Source organism: Gasterosteus aculeatus, chromosome 4 (genome assembly GCF_964276395.1).
Source record: "Gasterosteus aculeatus chromosome 4, fGasAcu3.hap1.1, whole genome shotgun sequence".
In the NCBI taxonomy this organism is placed as follows: domain Eukaryota; kingdom Metazoa; phylum Chordata; class Actinopteri; order Perciformes; family Gasterosteidae; genus Gasterosteus; species Gasterosteus aculeatus.
Window position 1 is genome coordinate 16,794,910 of NC_135691.1, and position 26,221 is coordinate 16,821,130.

Sequence of the window (26,221 nt, forward strand, 5' to 3'; positions counted from 1 at the left end):
CTTCCTTACTCTCTCCATGTGTTGCTCTTCAGTGTAATCACACTACAGATTAGCAGGTTTAGCTCGCTCTGGTCCACAGGGACCCGAAGCGATTTGAAGGCCTACTCGGGTCACACCCGGGCGCCTCTAAATATAGAGACATAGAAGCTTTAACGACGACGGCACATTACAGTACCTATGTTGCTAAAACGCTAAACTGAAATGAGGAGAAAGGCTAACATGCCAAAGATTAGCGCTGTCGCTGCGAGCATGTGAGGATTCTAGAGTTGCGGCCTCACAGAGCGGACACCACGACTGCTGTCTGTGAATGGCAACAGGCTCGTCGGTCAGTGGTTGTGTTGGGACATGAGAAACGTCACATGAGGATTCACGGGTGTGTTCAAGGAACACAGAGAAATATGTTTGACTAATTACCATGAAAGATTTATGATATCTCAATAAGCCTACATCAAATCAATGAAAGAGGTATAACACAAAAAAAACATTGTTGCATGTATTTGTTCTTGTATTTATTTCTTCATTTTATTATGTCTTGTTCATTGTGTTTAATAAGCTTTTTCTCTTTTATAATATAAACATAATTCATCATGCCACGTTGTGGATGTATTAAATGCGAAGGGAAAATGAGAGGTAAGTGTGTGAGGAGAACGTGTCATCAGTCTTAAGCTGTGAGAAATGACCTCATCGATCACATGTCTGCGTATATCTCTGTAAACAAAGTTGCCACCGAAGGAAAGAAGGGTGTTTTTTTCCGGCCGGTGGAAACCAGCCAGTGTCGTTGGTGGGCTAATTTGAAATTCTCTTTCACAACGGGCTATCAAATGATTAGCTATGATGTCACTGGAAATAATAACAGCAGGAGAGTCCGACCTCACACCACCCAGGGTCGCAGAGGTCAAAGAGGTCGGGCTGGTCATGCGCTTTGACTAAACCTCAAAGCATGCAGACAGCGTGTCTAATTCGCCGTTTGTTTTTCCTGTGGAAGTCCAGTTCCTCTTCCGCTGCCAGAGAGATGACGTGTCTCCCTGCAAAAACACAGAGTGGCTTTAGAAGCTCATCCGAAAGCAAATGGAGCTTTTAGCGACTAAAGAGCCAAGGAATAGCGCCTCAGGAAGAGGGCCGAGAACAAGGCAGAGCCATCTGCAAGTCAGCAACGGGACTCCAGATGTTTGCCCGTGACAGACATGCTGCCTGAAAAGTGTCCAGATGAGCGAGTGAATTGCGTAGCGGATGTTATGAAGTCTGTCACTCCTCTGGACGGATGAATGCCACATCGTTTGATACACAACATACCATTAGAACTGTAATTAACAATTAGTACTTTTTGTACCAAGAGGAATCTTTTTGACAAGTAGGAATGTCTTTTCACTGCCAGGTTTTGTGTGTTATTTTTAACGTGTGTTAAAAAGTGTGTTTTTTGATCTTCAAAAGTTTCTGTGATCTCAACTGATCTTAATGGCTTGAGTTGACATTATTGTGCCCCCCCCCCCCCTCCCCTCCCCTCCCCCTCCCCTCCCCTAACCTCTGTGATTCCTGCCAAGTTGCTTACTTACATAACCTGTCTATGAGAAGGTCAGCATAGAGTAGTCGTCGCTATGGATACCTTGCACGGACACACACACACATCTTGGCTGGTCCACTCCGGAGCTCTGTGTGTGTGTGTGTGTGTGCGTGTGTGTGTGTGTGTGTGTGCGTGTGTGTCAGAAGTAGGGCGGCGGTGTTTCTTAACTCAACCAGGAAAACAATCTGGGGAGTTGAAGCAGCCCTCTCACTGATTACGGCTTCCTGCATGCACACGCATGCATTCACATGGACCATCAATCACATACATGCAAACGTCTGCTTTATGACCACACACACACACACACACACACACAAAGTCACACACACAGATGTTCCTACATGCACATGCTGAGACTGTACAGGGAGTGTTTAGGACACTGACACTAGACGGGCAGTAAGGGATCAGTTTAAAAATAACAGTGTAATTTATTGTGTAATGACTGTAAAATAGAGTCACAGAAACACTGCTGGTCTGGTTGGGAAACTGATGAGTTTGGGATTAATTCGATATATTGTGAAACGATCGTCTCAGAGCTTGAGATGCTTCAGTGAACGTGACCTTGAATGAGCCTGTGGGGATTTGAGCTGTTGCTAAAAGGACTATTAAACAGATTTGACAGGTGAGGTTCAGCCTGGTTGTCACAGGAAGCACGACTCAGCCGGGGAAAACAGTTGTGTAATGTTGACTTGGGGGGTCAGGAAAAATCAGCATGTTGTGCTTTCATCCATTATGACTCTTCTTTTTTTCAATTTGTTGCTTTCGAGAGCACCATTTCTGAGAAAAGTAACACAAAAGATTTTGTTCAATTAACTGGTGAATTTTAATAGGATTTCGAATGTCGCATTACACTCCTAAGAGCAGTGAATTCTGAATATATTCTTTGCAAAAGAGTATCCAAGTGTTAACCTTAAAAAGTAAAATGTTAACTGGCCCGAGGTTGCTTCACATTCCAGTGAAAAGGTGCGGAGGAGTTGACCTCAGGAGGAACCAGAAAGATTCAACAGAAGTACTGATCTTATCACTGTAAAATGTATTCTTGGAGCATAGAAGGAAGTCCGTTCTAAATGCCTTACTGAGAGAGACACAAGACATGCATGCTGATGCTTTCCTCTGAGGGATTTATAGTATTTATAGTACGTTAAAGGCTAATGGCTGAACATGGCTGCGAGGATACCACATACACACACGTAACAAAAGAACCCAGATTAAATTTATTCTTTTATGTACAAGACAAATTCTCAGAAAGCAATACAAAATAAAACAAAATGCATAAAAAAAGAAATATATATATATATATTTATAGTTAATGTGATAGATTTAATGGATGCAAACTTTTCAGCCGCAAACACTTTCCGTTTGTGATGTGAAGCAAATCAATCTTAGTGATATATTAATTGCGGTTTCAAATACATGTCTGGTTGTGATCGGAAAAAAATAAGTGTCCTAACCCGCGGCCAACATGACGCACTCAAAGTATTAAAAACCCATGAAAGTGGACGTGATAACAGTTTTCCTTGATTCCTAAACAGAGGGCCTTTTGGAGGACGGGTTAGTTCATTCATGCAAAATTGAAGATACAATTTATGGTGACGAGTGTTGCACGAGCACGTTGGACACATTCGCTGGCTCAATGGTTTAGTTTCAGTGGAACGTGTAACAAGAAATATATTTCTAAAGACTCGGATACTCGGACTGAGGAAACACGGTTAGCAAAACTCATTTTTTTACCCCACTTAACTTCAATTATGTCCCACATTCCTCAAAACGTGAGCCTGCACCACAGCCAACAATAAACACACACAGATTTTTGTCTCCTTCTCTTCATCATCTCTTTTCACCAACTTTCAATGAATAAATCTTTTACTTTTAATAAAATAGTCCTGTCTTTTTTATTTACTAATATTTTTTACTTAATAACATATAATAGTTGTATTTTCCGCTGCAACACTGCAGGTATTTCCTCTCATTCAGGCACATTTCAACATAATAAGACTGTTGAAAAAAAAAAATGGATCCACTTCAAGTAAGATGCAATAATGTTTGGGGGTCCCACCCTGCCATTTAAAAAACACCAATGTACAACATGAGACAACAGGAGTTAGACTGGACTGGATGTCTTTGGCAGTGATTGGCTGGTTTGCACCAATCTGAAAACCAGGAAGTAACAACAGAAAACAGCAACTCTTTGTGTGCAAATGCATTCTGGTCCAACTAGACTCTCAGATCCGACCCACTCGGGCCCGTATTTACAAGCTCTCACTGGAACCGCCATCCGTCACTGGACGATCTGGGGCATCTCGCTCCAGGCTTTGGCCTTCTTCTTGGCCAGGGCCATCCAGGGAGGCTCATCCTGGGGCGACGCCCGAGGAGGGGGGCTTCGCTGAGACGCCGGGGTTTGGATGTGGAGCCCCGGAGCTCCTCTTGAGCCAGACTTTGGCTCCGGGGCGGCTCTCGAGGAAAAGGGAGGGGAGGTAGGCGTCGTGCTCCGGGGCAGCGGCGTCTTGGGCGAGGCGGCCGCTTTGGAGGGCGATGGCGGGTTAGTGCAGGAGGGAGATTTTTTGGGCACGGTAATCGGGGCAGGGGGTGACAGGGACCTTTGGGGGGCCGCGGGTTGGGGTGGGTGTCTGGCGGCGGACGGTGGGAGCTGCGGTTTCGGAGGAACAGGGCAGGGCGGTGACTGGAATTTAAGGGGTTGAGGAGGCACCGGAGTCGGAGGAGAGAGAGACCTCCGGGGCTCCTTCTCTGCTGACGCGGAATGCTTACTGGTCTCCAGCGGAGTTGCTGAAAAAAAACAAAAAAGGTCCATCATTCAAATGTACAATGTGACATATCAGTCATTTCAGCAACTTAACCTGTCACCTTGTCAATAACGAGGAAACATTTTGTTAAATAGAACGTTCTTTTGTTTTGTAAATTAATCTTTTTTTCATGTAAATTAGCATTTACAAAACACTATATGGTATTTATACAAATATTGCATGCATGTAACAATAGATAAACAGCACTGATATTCTGGAGGACTATATTAATCCTTCTGCAATATGTATTTTTCCTTAGCAGTTAAGACACGTATACATCTCTATTAAAGTACGATCTAGATTTCCATGGCTGAATGTTAAACGTGAACTAACTCCTGTTGGGTTGCTTGCAGTGGCACAGTATGTCCACATGAGGTCAGACCTGCGTCGGTCAAAAGTCCTGATGAGAGAACTTAGACCACACCTGAGGTCCAGACAGAAACCCAGCGTGTACAAACCAGAATACAAATTATACTTAGATGATCAAACTAATTGATGCCTCTTGATGCTGCAGCAGATCGGTCTTTTGTAAATACCCTTTTTGGCAGTATGGCGCGTTATGCAATTTGGTTTTTGTGTGTGCTGACCTTTGCCCTCCGTTGTTCTGTTGCTGTGCTCTCCGCTTGCAACCGAACTCTTCCTCTCCTGCTCCTCCTGATGACAGAGAGCAGCACAGTTGTACACAGTCGCTTACGGTATGTGGCTGGAAACGTGCAGTGAGCCGACGCGGTGTAAACAACACGATCCCCACATCTGAACCACTAACAAAGCTACAATGCGATTGTAAACACACACACACACACAGGTTACCTTCCTGACTGTGATCTCATCAAGCGAGTTTTCTTTGTAGATCTTCTGTTTCTGTTTGGCCACAGAAATCCAGCTGGGAGGATCAGATCCACCAGAAGGACTGCGAGCAGCCGGGTCTGAATCAATAAGACAGCAGCAGACACACTGTCACACGTGGGCTGAAAGAGCTGCTTACCCTTCTAATCTGAATGGTGAGGGTACGTGTGAACATTGCACACTACGATGAAAAAAGGTGTGTGTGTGTGTGTGTGTATATACACACCTGACATGCGCTTTACATCTGGTTTCTTGGAGAGGGAGGGCTTGAGGCTGACCGGCTGACTTATGGAGGGCTTCATGCTGATTGGCTGCGGCGAGTCAACCTTACAGCTGGTTGGCTGAGCTGGAGGATCGACGGGAAGCTGGAGCAGGGGATGGGAACGATTTATGCAAAATTCAACAGAAAATAATACTTTATTTTAATCTGTTCATTCATTTTATTGAACACCTGGGGGCGTCAGAAACAAGCTACGAACGCAGACTCTATATGTTCACACCGTGTTATTTTTGTTTTGTTTATTGTTAATTCAAGGATCTCCATTACAAGCACAAGGCGAGATGGTTACCTCCGTGTTTTCCTCCTCCGAGGGGAAGAGGTGGAGAGCCAAAGTCTTCCTCAGCCGAACTCCAAAAGGACTGTCAGGGTTTCCCTCCGCTGCGACCGGGCTCTCTGCAGGGGGGAGGAGCCAGTCTGGGGTTGGACTTTATTGACTTTAGGGCCGAGCACCAAGACAAAGAGCAAACCGCATTACCCAAAAACGAAAAACATCATCACGCTCTACCTTCTCTGCTCGCTGTGGTCGGAGGTTGAATGGAGGATTGAGGCGGGACAGCTGAAGCGGCCCCTGCACTCCTCAACCTATCAGGGCTCAACACCAGCTCCACCTGTGACAAACTGGCCGGCTCTGCCTCCACTTCGGGCTCTGCCTCCACTTCGGGCTCTGCCTCCACTTCGGGCTCTGCCTCCACTTTGGGCTCTGCCTCCACTTTGGGCTCTGCCTCCACTTTGGGCTCTGCCTCCACTTCGGGCTCTGCCTCCACTTCGGGCTCTGCCTCCACTTCGGGCTTTGCCTCCACATTGGGCTCTGCTCTCTTTGGGTCCTTGCTATTCGCGGCCTCCATCTCCACCCTTCTGGGTCCTGTGAAGGAGGACGGCGAAGAGGAAGGAGAGGTCTCCTCCGCTTCTTCAAAAGAGAGTGACCTCCGCCAGGCGGGGCCGACGGTGAAGCGCGCTTTGCTCCGATCCGAGTCGCTGGACGCAGAGGCAGGGGGAGTGGCCTCTCCCTCCGGGGCCGAATGGTTTTCTTCCTCCTCGGCTTCCGCATCGTCCGCTGGTTCTTCTTCTGCGGGGTCTGCAGCTGCCGAGCATTGGAAGAAAGGTGTGGCTTTCTCTGAGCTTGGAGAGAGTAGATTTATGTGGATGGAGGTCTTGCTGGTCTTACTGGGAGTGCTGCTTCCGCTCTCTGGTGACCCTGGAAGGGACAAAGAAGGAGGCTTGGCAGAGACGTTACCTTCCTCCTTGCACATTGCTACGCTTTCCTGCTGCGGATCTCGATCACTCTCGTCCTCCTCTTCCTCCGACTGGTGTTCTGCGCGGCCGATCTGCACGACTTTCTCCACCTTCTCTTCTCCGTCCTCACTGTCCCCTCCGGAGCTGCGATCGGAAGCCGCTTCACCCAGCTCGGTCTCGCCGCCATCTCCAACCCCAACGTCCACGCCCTCCTCCTCCACCTGTGGCAACATGGCAGCTTCCTCGTCTGCTGCTCCATGAAACGTCTCAGTCACCTCCTCCGCGCCCTCCCTCTCTTCCTCTGTCGCCTCCTCCGCATTCTCCACTCTCACCTCTGCCTCCTCCACCTCTTCCTCCTCCTCCCTCTTCTCCCGTCCCTCCTCCTCCACCTCGGGCTCTTTCTCCAGCTCGATCGCCTCCTCCTCTCCCTCACTGTCCTCGTTCTCTTTTCTCTGCGCCTGGTTGACAGCACGACTTGTTTCTGCATCATCTCGTTCATCGGGTGTGACTTCATCGGCCTCCTTCTTCTCTCCGTCCTCCGCCCGCTGGAAGATTAAAGGAAACGATTTGAGATTTTGACATATACTTCACTCACAATATTGAAAATGATTAAAAGACACATACATCATGGCGGCAGAGCATTTCCACCACGAGTTCCACTTCCTCTGCTGGTGATTCTTCTTCTTCCTCCTCCTCTTCTTCTTCAACATCTCGACCAGAAGGAGTGTTCAAAGCAGAGACCTCTTCCTCTGCGGTGTGATCTAACCGAGGGAAGCCAACGGCCGCTTCCTCTTCTTTCATCTCCTCCCCTTCCTCTACATCCACATCTTCTCTTTCCCTTTCCTTCACCTCCTCCTGCATCTCCAGGACAACACTCTCGGGCTCCTGGTCCAGCGAGCATGAAGAGAGGGGAGTCTTCAAGGAGCTCAGCACTTCTTGTAAGAAGGAGCTCTCCTCCTCCATGTTTTCTTGGACTTCATCTTCTTCGCTCAGTGCCAAGTCACTTTCTGCCCCCGTCTTCTCTGCTCCGTAGGCGATGCCTGGAGGGTCCAGCAAGTACTCCCTCTGAGCGGCAGGGGGCTCTGGCGTGGCCCTACAAGGACGATATCAAGGGGTCAGACCGATAGAAAAAGGAAACATAAACAGACTGAGAGGAGGAGGATGTGACGTGTGATCACCCGGGACTGTCCAGAGAGGAATCCCTGGAGCCGGGCCGGGAGGCGGGCCGGGCCTCGGCTTCCTCCTCAGAGAGACGCAGCTCAACAGGAGACGACGAGTCCGGGCCGTGAGAAACATCCTGCTCAGCTTCAGACTGGTCCTCTCCTTCCTCCCTCTCCTCCTCCTCCTCCTTGTGACTCAACAGGGAGTGTCTGGAATGCTTTGGCTGCTCCTCCTCCTCCTCCTCCTCCCCTCCTCCGGCTTCTTCCTCCCCATCCCCCTGTGCTTTCAGGTCCTCGACACTTACAACTGGACCACAAAAAGAAAGCAAAGGTATCAGAGGTCAACGTGATACAATGTCCGATGATAGGAATCACTAATTTCTCAAACGTAACAAAAAAACGGCAATAGGGCGTCAATAAAGCAATTCAAGTCTAGGTTGCAAATTGTTTGCAAATTTGAAAAAAGGAAAAAAATGGTCATGATGGCAATAAGATTAATTTAATGTCAATTGGGCTTTTGTTTGAACTATGAGTCTGAGAGTAATTGTGTATTTTGAATAGCTCCATTTAAAAAAAAAAGAAAATAATTGAATACTCTCTTAAGATCAACTTCAATTTCAAGTGAATGTCAAGCAGCAACAAACTTCCATTCTTAGTCATTGATTTGAAGTAAAAGCAGCACAGCATTAAAGTAAGTGCGCCGACCTTCTGCTGTCCTCTGTTGCTCTCGCTCCTCTGCAGCCTCTGCTGGGGAGGAATCCTCCACCGCCGAGTCCCCCGCTGCTCTCATCTCCAGCCTCTGCGGGACAAAAAAGACCATAAAACCACATCACTTGTAGCTGTGACACGACCGGCTGAACTGGTGCACGCGTGTGTGCGTGTGAATCTCTCACTGCCACGGGTTTCCTCCTGTTGCCGGCTTTGTGTCTCAGGCCCAGCTTGTGTTTGGCGGCAGAGTTATCGAGGCAGCCGAAGGGACTCGCCGGCTGACTGAAGTCCCCCGGGACCTCCAGCAGGCTCACCGCTCTGCTGGAGGCGGCGCAGGACACCTGGGAAGAGAAGGAGACGGCATTTCACAGATGACATTAAACAAACGGGGGAGTCTGGGGGAGTTTGCGAAACATGGGGGAAGATGATCGCGGTTAAATAAAAAAGGGGGTTATTCCCTGAAATGATGACCGTGCAGAAACAGCAAGCAGAGAGAGAACGAGAGAGACACTCCAGCTGGATAACTATTAGCGGTCTCTCTGTGGGACCAACACGTAGGAGAGATGTACCCCTCTCTGGACATTCACACGTGTTTCAACATCTAATCGGACTGCTAAAAGCAGCACAGGGACAGTCTCAAGTGACACTCTTTGCCCCACTATACTGAGTTTGTGGCAGAACGGCAGAGATGCAAATCTCTAAACATTAAATTAGAAAAACAAACTGTTTTCATGGCTAGATCCCACGGGGGTTCAGACGATACGTCTTTATGATTTGGGCAAGTCTAAAACACTGTGTGGCAGTGGAATATGATCCAGGTTCTTCTTTGTTGACGTCTAGATTTCAGGTTGCTATGTGTGTGTGTGTGTGTGTGTGTGTGTGTGTGTGTGTGTGTGTGTGTGTGTGCAAGTAGATTTAAAGACAGACAGAAACACGAGTTGAGGCAGAATTCAAACTCTATAACTACAAACAGACACGTTGACTGCCAGAGAAACATCGGAATGCGGAATGCACTCTGACACACACACACACACACACACACACACACACACACACACACACACACACACACACACACACACACACACACACACACACACACCTTCAAGTATTACACACAAAGGACATGACAGCGGTTCACTCAGATGCAGTGTGCCTTTGTGTTGTCCTCAGCTGGAAACACAGATCTGATCTGACTTGAGAAGCCTGCTAACTTGAAATTACACCATTCAAATTGGCGGCATAGCTGAATGACGGACAGAGAGAAGGATCGATCGAGTGTCAGTCCCACGAGAAGTGAATGCTCCCTTAGTGTCCACATGCAGCTGGCAGGTAGCAACACTCATGAAGAATCTACCTCAGATATTCCATCTCCTTGCAGCTCGGTTTTGGTTTCTAGCAACTAAATGTTCCGCTGTGTTCACCCGCTTGTCGCAAACACAGACTGTGTAGCTCAACAGCAAGAATCGCTTTGTGAACTGCCGTTTTGAGACTTCTTGGCAATCACCTTCTGTTTTTTTTGCAACCCGATAGGACGCCAGAGGCTAGAGCTATAACTACAATAGGAATAACACATTTTTGATGAAGCATTTTTTATAATGTAAATAAATGTCAAGCCGTGTTAACTTGAAAGTAGAGATTGAGTCAATACACCCTTGTTTAAAATACTTACAGAGGGAATAAATGAGTAGTGAGTTGAGTCATTTTCTACATAATCAGACATTTTTGCGATAAGAGGAGTCATCCCCCTGATGGCCATTAGAAAGAATTCAAGGAGAAAGCACTTCAGCAAATGTTTCACTTTTCAGACTCGGAGATTACAGCCTGGTCGTAACTTTGTCTGCTTGCGTTTCGGTTGTGAACAGGTAATTACACTGAAAACAGCTGCGTGGTGCGGCTGAAAAGCTGTGTGCGTCGAAACAAGGACCTGAAAAGCAAATCCAAGGCCCACGAAGCTAAAAGAGCGAAGTGGGATTGGATATAATTCTTTCTAATGTCAATAACATGACCGCTCTCATTACATACAGCCATTTGATGCACTGTCAATAAAAAAAGAATCAGTGTAGCCTCAACACCCAGTACTAAAACAACAACCGAGGAACCATCTAAACTACATGTCAATAAACTTTCTATTCACAGTGGACCCGTCTGTCAGACTGAGAAGGACCAAAGCCCCCCGGACGGATTATACACACAAACTAGTCGTCTCGCTACAGACTGTCGGGCCTGGAAGGAAATCCGAGACATTTCTTCTCAATAAAATCTCAAAAAAACATTCAGTGTCTCCATGAACTCTGTTGTAGAGCCTCAGAAAGGCGCCGCAGTGCTCTCCGACTACATTCCTGTGCATGGAATGCCCTTTAAAGTGAATGGTGAGTGTGTGCGTTCTTTGTAGCCATTTGGGGCTCTTTTCTTTGGGAAAATGACTGGCCAAAAAAGTTTCTGAAATTGCTTGAACTGCACTATCATTAAATGCTCGTTGGTGACATTTTGCTGACTGTGTGTCTTGCCCACATTACAGCCTGGCGAGACTAAATTAATGTTTTAGTTTTTTTAAGGAGCATTTGTCCTATCACAAATTTGCCATGTCCATCTGAGAAGCATTTCAGAGGACCCGGGCCGAAACCACAAAAAGTCACACAGTAGGTCAGCGGCAGACAATTAAAGACACAGATGGAGAAAGAGCAAGACGGTAAGAAAGAACAAGGATCAAAAACATTTGATTAGATTGGATCATGAGAGGATTTTTTTATCGTCATGGTCATGTGAGGAGAAACGTGTTTCTCCCTATGAGGTTTCTTTATAAAGTTCTTATCGCACCCACAGTTTGCCCGGTGACAGGTTGAATTCCCTCGCCCAGTTACTTAAGGTTCTTTGCTTTCCAGTCTGTTCCTGAGGGCATTGACGTAGCACGTCAAGCTGTGTAAAAGCCAAAAAGAGGCTGAGTTTTAAAAAGAAAATGTCCCATTATGTAACAGGAGTGCAATGCCAAATCGGTGGAGTACTCTACCTGGTCACTGTCACTGTCTATTCCTTCCAGACTGATGGAGCGGTTACTCTGAGAAGGATTCGGAGATGCAGAGAGAGACAGAATAACATTGTTAGCTGCGCCGTCGGCAGAAAGCATTTAGGTGGACATCATGGCGGGACGTCACTCGGTCAAAATGTGTTACCATGACTGTGTGAGGCGTTGTGTAATCGCGTGGACTACAGGGCAGGCCGTCGTCCTCAGACATGGCCCCGGCATCGTCCGTTCTCTTCACGCACATGAGGGATGGAGGGGATCCCAGCCTGATGGCCTGCCTCAGCTGGAGCTGCAGGGAAATAAATATTAGCTCTCATGCCTGTAAGATGATCGATACCACCGCCACACTGTTGTTTCAGGTTTTGTGTGCGTCCGTCAGCCTGTTTAATAAGCTACAGCTTTACAAAAAGGTAACAAAGGTGTGTTTGAGTACACGTGTTTATGTGCTCACAAGGTTTCACTGCTTTTACAGACCCAGCATCCCCACTAGTTTAGAGTATGATTAACAGAGAATGAACTTGTGGGGAGAGTCGGCTGCCCCTCAAGAGATAAACTGTGTATTTTGGTCCGTTGGCTTAGCGGGTATCACAGAAACTCGAACTAACTGACCTGTTATCAGTTATGTGTTTCCCTGTAACAGCCGCTCAAGGACTCCCAGACCGGTGCCGAGCAAACACAGGACAATACAGCCTTTCTTTGGCCCCGCTGGAGGTTAGTACACACCAAGACGTCGACAGAAAGCCCCCGTACGCTGCAGCGCTCAATGCTAATGTAACAGTAACTCAAACACATTGAGATACGGAGGTCCGACTAAAACAAGCACTTAGGAGCAGCTTCCCTCATCATGAGCAGTTATATAACCGTCACAATTCCATCCTGTGTAGCTTTATCTTTCTTTTATGCAGAGCTGCAAATAAATGGCACTTGATTTGAACTAAAACAAAGAGCTCACCATGCTAACAATGGCCGCCGCAAAAGAGTAGACAAGTTAACATTAGCGTTTTGAAAAAAGAAAGGGAGCTTCCTGTTTCTACGCCATTTTGCAACTTTTTAAACTTTGTTTGTTGCCTATTAAATATTAAATGATTTCGATATGTCAACTGTTACCGGACATGCTAGCAAAGCCATCAGTATGTGTGAGTGTTTTAATGGCGTCAAAGAGATTCGGTATTTGTCCATTAGAGGGAAATCCTGGGTCAGTGGAGAGGACTGACAAAACACTAAATTGAGGAAATTAAAAGAAACAAAATCCCAAATAATATCATCTAATACAATCTTTTGCAGTTTTACTTGTGAAATAACTATTGATATCATCATATGCGTGTGTGCTGTCTCAACAGGCCCAAACCAAAAACGTTCTTTTCTTTTGCATTTTGTGTGCTGGAGAAAGTTTCCTTTTTTAGCAAATCCTTATAAAGATGTTTTAATTCTCACTCCCCTGAAGGAAGCTTAGTAGAGCAGTTTAACTAGAGGTCAGTTTGTCTGTCTGGGTGTCTCGTCTTCCCGTTTCAGCCCGTTGTTGTGACAGACATTTGTTCCGTCTGCTTTTCTTTTCATCAGCCGCTCCTTCATTTTGCTTTGACAGACGCTCCGGTTTTAACCTCCCTTAGTCATACTCATCGGCCGGTCTGTCTAAATATACCCCAGATCAGCTGCCCCGTCTCGCTTCATCACATCCTTTATTGACAATACGGTTCACGGCCGTCCACGCAAGGTCAAAGACACTCAAACAAACAGATTGTATTTGTTTATAACTCTTCATTAATATCTCACGATCCTCTTCTCTACTGCTTGTCACCGCCGTCCTTTTGTAGAACGAATCTAAGGGTCGTTGAGGAGAACTGGCGTTCATTTACCTGAAGGGATTTCACTTTCCCATGAATGCTGTCCTGAGATGCTCCCAGAGCCTCGGTGGCCTCCGACGCCTCCGAAACAAAGACCGAGTCGTGAGATAAGGCCTTGCTACCCTGGCTGATCTTTGACCTTTGGGAAACAGGAAGAAATAAACAAAGAAGAAAGTGATGTTTTGCAGATTCCATGACCTCATCAAATAAGTAGACAGCTGGATGTGGCTTCAAGAGAAAACGCCGTTGGCGGGCAAACTACCCCACTGAAGCTGTATCGCTTCTTGAATCAAAGAAGATACTTCTATACTCTTCTGCTTTTGTTGATCAATTGTGCCAACTCCACTAATGACAAGGAGGAGGAACACGGCATGGATAAAATAGGAACGAACATATCCTGTGACACGGAGGAAAAGTCAAGAGTAGACGAGGCAGGAAGCGGCATAGCTTATGGAAACAAAGGGAATTAGGACTGTCCACAGGAAGACATATTCAGCTGCTTGCTACGAAAACAGGAAGCTACAGGGCTCAGCCGAGGAAGACCAGGAAATGGATGTTAAAACATGATCTTCCTTTGGCTAAATTATCTTTTACACACAGGAGAAGGTGTTTATCTGAATGGACAGAAGAACCAACAAACTGTGTAGAAACATGATACTTAGGTGCAGGAAAATGAAATTGGTATCTACCAACAGCAGCTGTTTTTTGTTGGTAAAGCCCTCAACAAGTAGTGGCTGAATAAAATACTGGAATGTTTAGGGATATCGTTCAAAAGAAACAAGGCGATATTCACAGAACTGCATTCATATCTATCGGGCTTTTGTAATGCAAAATATAGTCTTTGACCAAACCTTTTCCGTATAAACCACCAAGTAGTATTTGCATCCCGTTGATGGGCACTTGGCCTATGTATGTAACTGTGTAAATGTTTAAATAAGACTTATTGTGTGTTTTTGTGTGAGAATGTAGGCGTCTGATCTCACCCAGAGCCTTTATCCTTCTCTGATCGAGTCAGCGTGTTATTTTGGGATGTTTCTGTGACATTGTCGCTCGATCGGCTGCCTTTAAGCCCTGCGTCTGCTCCAGCGGCCGGCGGCTCCTTTCTCTTCTTCCTGGCGAAGAATTTCTTAAACGTCTGAAATTTGGACTTCTTCTTTCCTATAAAAGGGAGTTATTTTCAAAATAAGACATGGTTAAAGTGGCCTGCCTCTGAAGGGCCCGCTTTCTAACTGCCTGCACAGTGATGCGTTGATGAGACAATTACACACACAGCGCCTTTACACACCGGCCTCGTATGAACTCTGGTTTGAGCAATTAGCTGACTGTGAACTCCCGGGCAGTCCTCCCTGAAGAAACTAAACACCTACACAGTTTTTACAGAGACGCACGTAAAGCCAGACACACACACACACACACACACACACACACACACACACACATCTCTGCTTGTAAACCCCCTCCCTCCTCACCCTGAGTCCAGCTCCATTAGCGCCGCAGTGGAAAAACTCAACAACTCTTTTATAACTCCTTAAACAGCTACAAAGTGCTTTCAGTCAGCAAGGCGCTGATCCAGAACTTGAAATGCCCGCCGGTCCTCTCTCTCGTCCCGCATTCAGCCCACGGACTCAACAGACCTTCAAAGCCCCGGATGAGTCAGTCAAAGTGAACTTCCTGGTACCTGACGGAGCGCAGCGCCTCTATGTTCAGGCTGTGTTCGGACTACTAGGAGTTAAAAGCTAAAAACGATAACCTCCGGAGACCAAGAATCCAATTGTTGTTTATGGTCTAAACCACAGCGGACCGACTGGTGTTGTGAAGGGATTGTATACGTGCATAAAGCCAGACTCTCCCAGATGGACACATTCTGAATGTTACCAACACTATTATGGAGCATCTCAGGTGCAGAAGTGATCGTATTTGCTGTCCTGGCGCGCAGATATAAGTTCAGAAACAAAGCAGAGGAAAACAAATTCGTATCCCTGGGCCATAGAAAATGCTTTAGGAAAGACACATTCTTTCTGCACTAGCGTGTCTTTCTCAGGGCGGGGAATCCTTCAGCATTCCTTTCTTTCTCTAAATATACACTTCTGCTTGGAACTCAATCACGGGGAAAAATGTCTGGAATCTCAGCCTGGGAGAAGAAGCCAAGATGCTTAAGATGTCTGGGTTAATTGCACAAGACCATTTCACGCTTACTTTCCCACTACAGATTTTACATTTTGAATCTTACGCACACGGTACCAGTTAAACGTTTGGACACACCTACTCAATCTACTTAATGAGAAGGTCTGTCTGTACAAGCCGCGTGATTTCTTGTCTTTTGAGATCTTACGTGTGTTATTCGATACAAAGCCTACAAGAAATCCTGAAAAATAAGTGCAAATCCAAATTGCGGTGACACACCGACCGCACTGAAAGCTAAATGGAGCACCTTGCAAACTATTGCCACCAAATCAGAGATTGATGATGGTCATTCTGTGAAGAAATGTGGGCTGCAATTTTTTACCCTTTCGTCTGTTCTGTTCTGCTTCAAAAGAGCTTTTCATGATGCCTCTGAGGCCTTTTCTGCCTGCCAAGATGAAAAATCAGGGGACCAGCCGACGGTGCCATTTATTGTGCTATTTTAGGCACAATACAGTATTAAGATAAAAGTCTGCACTCAGAGAGACGAAAAAGGCCACTGCCTCAATGGAAGGTCAGTGGAGCTCCATGGTCATTGTAGTTGTAAGATACCGTTATTTCCCAATGTGAAATCTCTCGTTACACGACTGTATCCACACATTAAAAATAACATCATGTCGTTTCCAAGACAGTCCAACATCAATAAAAGTGGCTACTGACATCAGCTTACAAAATGGGAAGATGGTGACCTTTGACATGGGCAGAGCGCCGGGGAACCGAAAACTCCTCTTCATTGTTTTTCGGGGTCAGGACGTGGTGTTTGTCAGGAGAGCTGGACAGATTTTAACAGCAACATTTGTAATTTGCCCCAGAAACGACATGAGTATGAGGAAGATGAGATTCAGCACTCCTGAATGCTAATGGACCGTTTCCTGCAATAATAAATCTACACTGAGAAATCAGAACTAAGAGAGAAGCCAGGTTTAAAAGTTTCCACTTTCTTGGACAGTGCAATAATCTTAAGATCACTAGGATCTCTGCTGTGGATTCACATCACAGACTTCCGTCAGCGCACTTCTTCTTTGTTGCCATAATATGAGCAGCGTGTGTGCTATCCATCTGTACAGACCGTGTGCATCGGGGCTTTGCGTGTGAGAGACAGCGATGGCGATAGCTTTGCTTTTCCTTCATTTCCTGCCAACAGCACTGACGCTCTAGATCTAAATTGTTAAAGCTGTCCTGATCTTCTCTGCTGTGTCTGTGTACATGCGCTCATTGCTGATGGGATGTAGCCACAGAACACTGCTCACGCATTCTGACACTTACATGGTCAGTTATTGGTCCCAACATGTCCTGAGAAACCATTTTGACCACTCAAAAAAATTGAAATCCGTTTCTTTGAAAAGAACATTTAATCAAATTGTTACCTGAGCACTCTTCCACCACCTCAGCAGGCTCCTGGTTGGCCGTCACATCCGGAGGGCCGGAAGACATGGCAGCGCTGGTGCTGCTGCAAGACAGGGAGAGACGTTGATGAGCCCAACTGCCCCTCAATCGAACATTCATGCAATAATGTGATAACGCGACTAATTCGATTTTTTCTTTGGTATTTGGTATTGATCGGCCTCCATCTCCTAATTGCTCATATGCCAACACTTGCAGTGAGCTCAGGCTTCTGGATTGCCGTGATAAACGTCCTGCTCGGGTGTGACGCGAGTGCCAGTGAAGGTGACCTGGCATGAGCAGGTGGCCCAATATGAACTTGCACAGGACTCAACGACCAGAGAGAGTTCATCACACACACGTCTGTAGAAACCGCTGCCTTATTACAGAAAAAACATGCATCACTACTGCTCAACCTATTCACTCCTTAAAAGTTGAGCCGTCTTGTTGCACTTGGGTCCGATCTGAAGCCCATCTCCAGCCCGATCCCTCTCTCCAATCCAAACATTCTCCTCAGGGTTTCTCAGCTATGTTCCAAGCGCTCTGCTCCGCCACCCACTTCTCAGGCCAAGCGTTCCCGCCTTATCACCAGCAAGGTGCCCGGCAACCACTACTGCAGTTCCCATCGATTACTCCTACCTTGTTCATTCATTAATGTCACAGATCATTAATTCATCAAGTTTAGCATGAATATACAAAATACGTCCTTTGCGGTTTAGCGGGAAGATTACATTACATTTACATTACATGTCATTTAGCTGACGCTAAACAAGTGCATTGGGAAGATGTGCCGTATGCTGACGTGGTATTCAGTCAGTTAAAATCTCAACATGTCAACATGGACGAAAAGAAGCTTGGAACCATCTAGCCTGCAAACGAGCAGTAAGGGGTCACTACCCAAGCTCACCTGCTTGCCTGCCTTATTTTTTGCAGATTCAGGAGAGAGAATTCTATTTATGTCTCTCATGTGGTCGGCCCAACGCTTTGAAAAATACCCAAGAATTGCTTTGGATTATGGAACATCCACTGGCCCCAGAATGAATCCTTCAGGAGTATCATCAGCTCAAAACAGCGATCCCTCCAATCCTTTGCTTTATGACAATACTGAAATATATATTTACAGACTTGTTAAAGTACATGCAAAGCACACTTATATTAATAATGATAACATTTAGCTAATTCAAACTTTGATTGACTACTTGATACTACTAATTACAAGTGTAACTATCCAACCCTAGACGCTCCACACATATGAATATGGTACAGAAACCATCCTCGTTCTCAGAATAAAAGAAGGAAAGAAAGAAAGACACAAGGCTATTTCCTAAAATCAAATTTCCCCAGAACTGTTGTTTTATAAATTTGGTTGAAGGGCAGTTTAATGGCTAAGTAACAAGTTGGGTCAGGGGTCAAAAATGACTGACCTGGGCCCACTTCCAAAGCCGGTTCCCCATGGCGACATCCTCCGTTTCATCTATAAGGACGACGGAGGGATGGTGGGAAAGAAGAGGAGGGGAGCGGAGGGGGAGGATGAAAAACAGATGTGAAAAGAGAAGTGTGAATCAACAAGATAGTGTGAGAGAAATATGGATGAGAGGATGAGTATGGGACACATAAACGTGGAGCGAGGGGGAGTGAAAGAAGGCAACAGCGAAGGAAGACGGTGAGAAAGCAAAGGAGTCGGGGACGAACACGAGACCGGGGGCGGAGGGGTGGGAGGGGGGGTCAATGAGAGGGGTTGTGGGAAAGAGCAGCTTGAGAGGAAAGAAGAATCAGTTAGATAAACAGATGGACATTAGCAGCACGAAGAGCCAATGAAAGAAAACTGACTAGAAGTAAACACAGAGGCTTTCTTGTGCTGTGGCTGTCAACCAAATCCTTCACATGTAAACTATGCATTTAAATGATGGTGCAGGTTTCTTTGAGAATCAATGCAGCATCACAAAACATAACATCGCAAACTGCGTTAAGTTTATCCTTATTGTTGAGACCGACGTATTGTAGTCGATCGTTTACATTAAATCCATTGATTCAAATGAATGTTCCACATCCCAGTTGTGAAAACAGCTTTAGAAACTCAGTGTTAATACTAAACATTTTACATTATATACTTTTTTCCCCCAAAAAACAATGTGTTGCTAGCTTTTATTAGGAAGTTATCAGAGAACGTCTGTGTGTGTCCCGCTCAACATGTAACATGGATCAGCATGTAGAGGTAATCAGCCTTTATTTGGCACATGAAATAACCTCACACACACACACACGATACCAAGTGGTGTGTGCGTGTGTGTATCGCAACTTCTCCAGTCAAATCATACCTGCACACAATCTTTTTTGGACCCGGATCAAGAATTTCGCTCTTTGATTTAATGAAAAGTGTGATCGGACCACTACAAACTGTGCCGTCTTTGAGGCAGTGAACTACAGCTCCGTGTACTCGATGGAGAGTGCAGTTCAGCGCATCAAGATGCCACCAAAATGTTTGAAAAAATTGCTACACTACTCAAAAATGTACTGTATGCTGTGGCGTAATCATTTTACACAACTTCATGCTTCCATTCGGATTCGATATTGACTGTCGGCATCACTTTAAGGGAAGAGGTACTGGTATCTTTATCTTACTGTACCCATCCTTACTGGACTGATTAGCAGAGGGGCAAAGTAGATATTCAGTAAAGAGTAAATGCTGGGTAGGAATGAATGCCGAGCTCTTTGGTCACAGATGACTACGACTTGACTTTGTCCACTTGGTTCCTGTCCGTCTGACGTAGAACAAATCCAATCTGGTTCATCCTTAATCCCCCGATGGAAGCAGCCTAATTGGCTCCGGTCAGCAAAGACGTGCAGATGTCTGACGTGATGACTGGCTGCAGCGACAATGAACAGTCCCCAACGGTACGGTTCAAAGTAATAATCTTCTGATATGATTCCCAAACCCATTCATGATGCTCTGAAATGATTTATCCGCATACAGGCGCATACTGTATCTTCTCAGGGGACTAATCGAATCTGGTAACGTAGAAGCATTAATAGTAAATCCAATGTTGAACTTTGAGCTTTTACGACACAAATCCACTCCGGTCTTAATCCTTCTGTTCCACTTGCACTAAACTAGGCTTATATGGACCCGACTACATTACTGCAGCCATTAGAGAGCCAAGAGTATTTACAACGAATCAGCAGCAGAGGCAGAGCTTAGAAAAGTAGCTTACTGTGTACGGCAGCTTTTAAGCCAGATATTTGGTCACAGTTGAGTAAAACCCCCGCAGGTCTGACGTCCATCCCTGCAGAGTTTCAGTGGTCGTCACTGTGTTCAGTTCAAGAAATGCCTTCTCCTTTTAGATAACTTGATTTAGCTACAGTAAGGATTTCCCATTAGATAATTCACAGCTGTGCGGATGTAGACAGCAAAAGCAGAGCTAGACATCGGTCATGGGAGAGCAGTTAGAGCCAGAGGAGCAAACACGGTTTATGAAGGAAGTTCATTCACTCATTCACATACAATCAGCGTGGAGTTTGACGAATGAAAAGTATGAAGAACATCTATTTTTAATTATGATGCCTTGAGAACAAAATGCACTTAAAATGTTTGAGGTAAAAATCCTTGTGATGGTCTAATCAGTCTAATTGAAACACTGAATACTATATTCCGTCTGTTATTTCAATCGCAATGTTCACAATCAATACATTATTACTGCAAGGACTCGGTAGGGGAAACCCCAAAAGACCTATTTTTAGGTGCTCGGCCACAGAATTTAAGAAGATTTTCCCGATGCATAAAGGAGCCGTAGACCTGGAACCCGGCGAAGTGAGCGGAGCGGGGAGGCCGGGCCGAGGCGGTGCGGATGAATTGGCCACTGTCATATAATGTTAGTGGGTCTGTGGCCAGCCACAACCTTCAATTTCCACGGAGAGAAAGACAGAAAAGAAGGATTTTCCGGTCAGCTGAAACAATAACCTCTGTTGACTTTAACCACATAGCATTATGGACGGGACGTGTTTTATATACAGACAACAGGCATGCACGTCAACTTAAAGGGTAGAAACCATGCAGTATTTAGACATGCTGGAATAGCACATTACAGATCATTATATTCGTCATACTGGATGTATCAGGCTAATCTCGGCTGAATCTAGTCTCCAATCTCAAGTTTCTTTACTGTGCAATTTTACAAGCATCCAAAGGGGGTTTGATATGAGGCCACCTTTGCTTCAAGTGAACGAATGGCCCAACGCCTTCCTGAGATCTGCTGGGACAAATTTGAGCAAATAAAATAGTAACTGGATACTCAAAATGCAACTCAGGAGAGAACACCAATCTACTGAACCATGGTGAATAACAGCCTGACTCATTTTCTACCGTAAAATAACTGACTTGTTTTGATCACAAACCAATTTCCAATCACAATGTTCAATTTCAGAATGAACATTCAAATCCTCCTCGACTAACCAGGTAACCGTAGCGGAGTCACGGTCATACTCTATATACGCTATAAGACAATTAATGTCGGATAAAATGTAACTATTCTCACCATATTCGTTTCGTATAAAATAGTTAGTTCTATTTGCCGCCAAACTTCGTCAAAAAGCACTTGAGCCACACTGCAGCAACAATGCAGTGAACACAGGCAAACTTCATATCACATAACTGGTTTAATATCTACAAACAACAAAATATGAAATGAATAGTGTTATGAGTTACATGCTGAAACGGTTTCCTGGCTGAGCCAGTCAGTCTAGTCTTTGAGCAAAGCTAAGTTGGTCGATTAAGCTTCCAATTCAAGGCCAAAACTCAACAGATGTCATCAATAATCTCATTTAACTCTGAGCAAGAAAGCAAATATGTCAAACCAGACATATCGCACACTCAGGCGGTGATCAAATGACTAAGTAAAGTACATTTTTCTGGATCCGGTTGGATCTGGAATGGTTCATTGAACGCTGTCTGGCTGTTTCCTCCCGCCATCGTGTCACATGTCCCTCTGCATGTTATCTAATAAAACATTAATTGGGAACAGAACGTAAGAAGGGCAGCATCCTTCACTCTCTTATTACGCTCTCGCAGATGTTTAAAACCTGTTACACAACTCGTGTTATTGTCCAACCCATCTCCATTACTGGAGCCAAAGGACCATAAAAGGATATGAGAAATATATCAAAGAATGTGGCCAGATAACAAAGCTCCACACCAACACATCTTTGTTCCTTTGTTGCTCCGGTGTCTTTATCTCACCATCCCTCCTCTCGCTTTCTGTGTCTCTCGTCCAACGGCACATACCTCTCCGGCAACATGGCCTTTAAACCTGCGGTGTTTCCCTTTGACCCATTCAACCAATAAACACCTGCACAGTCCGTGAAGGACGGTGAATATAAAGGAAATTATTCATAAGATTTCAATCCTGTGCTCTAAAGAATTTACTTACTTTGTTACTTTGACTTTCCCATCCATTTCAAATGGGATAAATTCATGAGAAAGGAGCAGCAGTTATTGGTATTATCAGCAAGTGTGAGTGCTCAGGACCTAATAACTGCATAAAACCGATACCGCTACACAAACATCAATATAAACGATACTTTGACCGGAAACCTTATATTAACGCTATTTTGTCGAGGTTAAGCTAACCTAAAAAACCCTCTATTTCCTAAATTTTATTAATATAAACACTTTTATTAGAAATAGTTTGTTTATCATACCCAGAATGAAGCACAAACATAAGAACTGTGTGTTAGTTTCTTTATCTCTACACTGGACCTAAATGAACTTTGGAATAGCTTCAGATTTCAATCGACATACCAAATACATTTTTACTTTACTTTACCCGTAAAGTTGTCTACAATACATAAACGGTTCCTCTCGTCTTCCAGCTCTCCTCTACTCTGCCACAGTCTCTCCTCCATCTCCTCTTGTCTCAAAGCGGCTCTGCTCTTAGCAACACACCTTAAATGGACTCCAGAAACTGACCAAACACCATCATCAGTCACTCTGCACTGTCTACATTCATTTACGGCTGCATCACGGTTGCCGCTGAACAAACTGAACCAACTGTGGTTACATAATGACTGTGGGACCAGGGAAACCTCTGGACAGATGGGGCCTGCTGGGAGAGTGAGAAGGTGCACTTGCCCTCAGCTTCAAGGCTCTCATGTACTTTCACTTTGGAGATCAATACATCTGGTGAGCCAAAACTACAACGGCCTGATGTTTGCAAAAACCACATCAACATACTAAAATACTAAGTTGTAAAACCGGCTTTTGCTCTGCTTTCAATGGATTCAAATATTCAAGCATGTGTTGCATCATGGGTAGTGTCCATTTAAGCATTTGCAAGGCCCCTGGCTGTTTGTTCACTCTTGTTTAACCTGTCAGGCTTTTCATGCTCGTGCTTCAAGCTGTAATGAAACAGCACGAGGGCTTAAAGGCTGCGGCTGCACCAGTGCATTTGGGATACAACGGTACAATCTCAAAGAGCAACTTTGACTGCGACTGCTGCTGAGAATCGCTGAAACAAAAGCGGGGATCTTGACTTCCAAAATGGACATTTTCTGAGGTCTCTGGCCCGGTCCTTTTTTCTAATTATAAGGCGTTATTTATCCAAAAGAAAATATATTGTGGGCTGAGAACCTAAAAGATGACCGAACAACCAAACCCTGAAGGTGCTACTCTTCAACTAAAGAAAGCAGGATTGTATGTGCTCTTGCATTTTTGGGGTATTCTGGAAATGCTTCTTGCAAAATAGTTTAGCTATGAATACGAGACACTTTGATAAGGCCTCACATTGACATCAATGTTGATTTTCATTTTTACAATACTAACACTATATGAAAGAAAACAATTGTCTGAGACGGCCTGGCCTAAGTTTGTTGGTAAGAAGAATTCAGAGTTCATCTTTGTTTCAGTATTGAGGGAATTCCAGGAGAACACAATTGTGGTTCTTTAGTTGGATCTGTGCGTTGCTGTCTTGGAGCTCTTACCCGCTCCGAATTCACCCTGTGTGACACACACACACACACACACACACACACACACACACACACACACACACACACACACACACACACACACACAAACAAACAAACAAAATGTTTGTCTAAGTCAACTCGGCTGAGTGGGCCATAAAAGCTTCTATTGATGTCATGTCATGAGACTGGGAGGCTAAAGACAAAGAAAGTAGGAGGGGGCGTCAGTGCGCCCAACACCACAACCCCACAGCTCCCCTACAAAAGTTACTTTGCTATAGTCAAAAAGCTAAAGGCGCTCATTATCCGAACCATCTGTGGTCCGATCACACTGCCAAGCCCAGGCCAATATATATATATATATATATATATATATATATAAAACAAGTTTTAGCTAGCATTAAAACCACTGAGGACTCCTTTGAACTGTAGCAGAAAGTCAAGACAAGAAAGACAAGTTTAAATAAGGAAGAAGTATCTCGTATCCACAGCTACCAAGAATCAAGCCATCCGTTGAGCAACCATACGACTGATCACGCATTAGAGAGAAGTTGAAGGAGATAATATTCATCGGCATGATTCTCCCACGTGAAAACAAAAACAAGTCTAGTATTCACTTTCAGTCTGAAATCCCTCGGCGCCCACTACAAACAATGTTTAATAATACTAGTAGTCCATGACATTGATTACGAGGGCTGGAAAACGGCACATCCCTCTCAACAGCCAAAGACACCCGCATCCTGTGACACACAGCCCCAATAATGTTGCACATGAGTAATGTTGTGATGTCAGGTACGATGTCAAAACAAGAGATTAACATATTTTAGCGAAACGTTTGGAGTGAGTTATCCTCGGTCGGGGCAACAGAACTGAGCCTCACAGTATTGCTTAATCATATTAATTTACCAGAAATAAATGTGGTTGAAAAAAACAAAGGTTTTAACAACAGGAAACTTACTTTCTGCTCTTGAAGCATCCAAACATCCCTGCTACGGTGTAGAATTGTTATGCTTTCCCAAAAAACAAAATACTTCTTTCTCCCTTTGTGTAAACAAAATAAACTTTTTTTTTTCACGCCCTGGTTTGTCTACAAATACAAAAGCGTGAAATCCAACACCTGGTGCAGGTTTCCCGTTCACCCTCTTTTCTTTCTTAGAATCAACGGCTTGTCAGAGACGATGCAACTGCACAAGAAAAGACAGCTCACTCTTCAAAGTCAAACCATCTTCTGAGGTTCCTCCCTCTTCTGTCCTCCGCTGGAGTCCGATTTCACACTGAGCTCCGCTCTCCAAACTTTAGGGGCACGACGGCAAGCCAACGCCAACCACTCATACAACCGCAGCCAAAGCGGGATTATGACAGGATCAGAATATCACACAAAACGCACAGGATTATGGGAGGAAAGTTTGCCAAACGGGAATCTCCTTTACAAATGAACGGGGAATGTCCTCCAAAGCAGGAAAAAAAGGCTTTTCCTGGTAAATCACGTCTCACGGAATCGCAGAACAAATCATCGTAGCGGTTCAGTACAGCACTGAGCTAGCAGGAGAACAATGGAATAAATGAGAGACTGAGTTGCCGCTGCATGCCTCATTCCTCTGCTCCCGGTCCCCACGGCTGGAAATGCAGCCGATGGAAGGCTGGAGGGAGGAGAGAGAGAGAGAGAGAGAGGGGGGGGGGGGATGAGGGAGGTAGTTGGGATCAAGAGACTGCCCCCATGACCTTATCAGCCGACTGCTCAGTAATGTACAAATCAATTTATTCCGGACCGGTCCAATGCCATGATTTTATTTCTTGATGAATAATAGGTTTAAACAGTTCAATTACTTTAAACCATGCATCTGTGCAGGTTATGTCATGAGTGTGTGTGTGTACATCCACAGCTAATCTACAGACATTTTGGGTGACCAGTGGCTGTATGCGAAAGAACCTCTCGTGGTCGCAGCATATAAAACTTACTGCCATTAACTCGACCTCCAGCTGCTGCCCCGATAACTTTATTGATTTGGAGAATGTAGTTATTTCCTCTCTATTAGCCATCAACCCACCCTTTGTAAACATATTGTGGAAAAAATGAACATGAAGTCTGAATAAAGCTTTAACAAGGTAGCTAGCTAGCTCTTGTTAGCTGACAATTACCGTTTTGGTAAGCAGCTAGCATGTGGTGAGCCGAGCGTTCTGACGTCTTTTATCTCATTGTTTCGTTTTCATGTTGTTGTCAATCTCAAAAACGTGGTTGACA

General features: G+C 45.1%; 1 protein-coding gene across 8 annotated transcripts in view; it reads right to left on the reverse strand.

The window, feature by feature from the left end:
* Positions 1 to 2,752: 2,752 nt before the first annotated feature.
* The window catches only part of LOC120817089 (uncharacterized), a 29,644-nt gene continuing 6,175 nt past the window's right edge, over positions 2,753 to 26,221 (reverse strand). The window contains exons 1-17 of one of the 8 annotated variants that reach the window (XM_040172894.2): positions 24,938 to 25,180; positions 18,447 to 18,496; positions 17,007 to 17,089; positions 14,442 to 14,616; positions 13,471 to 13,597; positions 11,763 to 11,903; positions 11,600 to 11,647; positions 8,775 to 8,930; positions 8,587 to 8,680; positions 7,900 to 8,188; positions 7,346 to 7,814; positions 5,994 to 7,266; positions 5,778 to 5,881; positions 5,435 to 5,573; positions 5,173 to 5,288; positions 4,950 to 5,016; positions 2,753 to 4,345 (exon numbers count right to left, since the gene is read on the reverse strand). In XM_040172894.2, the coding sequence (XP_040028828.2) occupies positions 3,840 to 4,345; positions 4,950 to 5,016; positions 5,173 to 5,288; positions 5,435 to 5,573; positions 5,778 to 5,881; positions 5,994 to 7,266; positions 7,346 to 7,814; positions 7,900 to 8,188; positions 8,587 to 8,680; positions 8,775 to 8,930; positions 11,600 to 11,647; positions 11,763 to 11,903; positions 13,471 to 13,597; positions 14,442 to 14,616; positions 17,007 to 17,089; positions 18,447 to 18,496; positions 24,938 to 24,955 (3,855 nt within the window). In that variant the 5' untranslated portion in view covers positions 24,956 to 25,180 and the 3' untranslated portion in view covers positions 2,753 to 3,839. The other 7 variants (XM_040172888.2, XM_040172893.2, XM_040172897.2 and 4 more) reach the window with 7 other exon arrangements.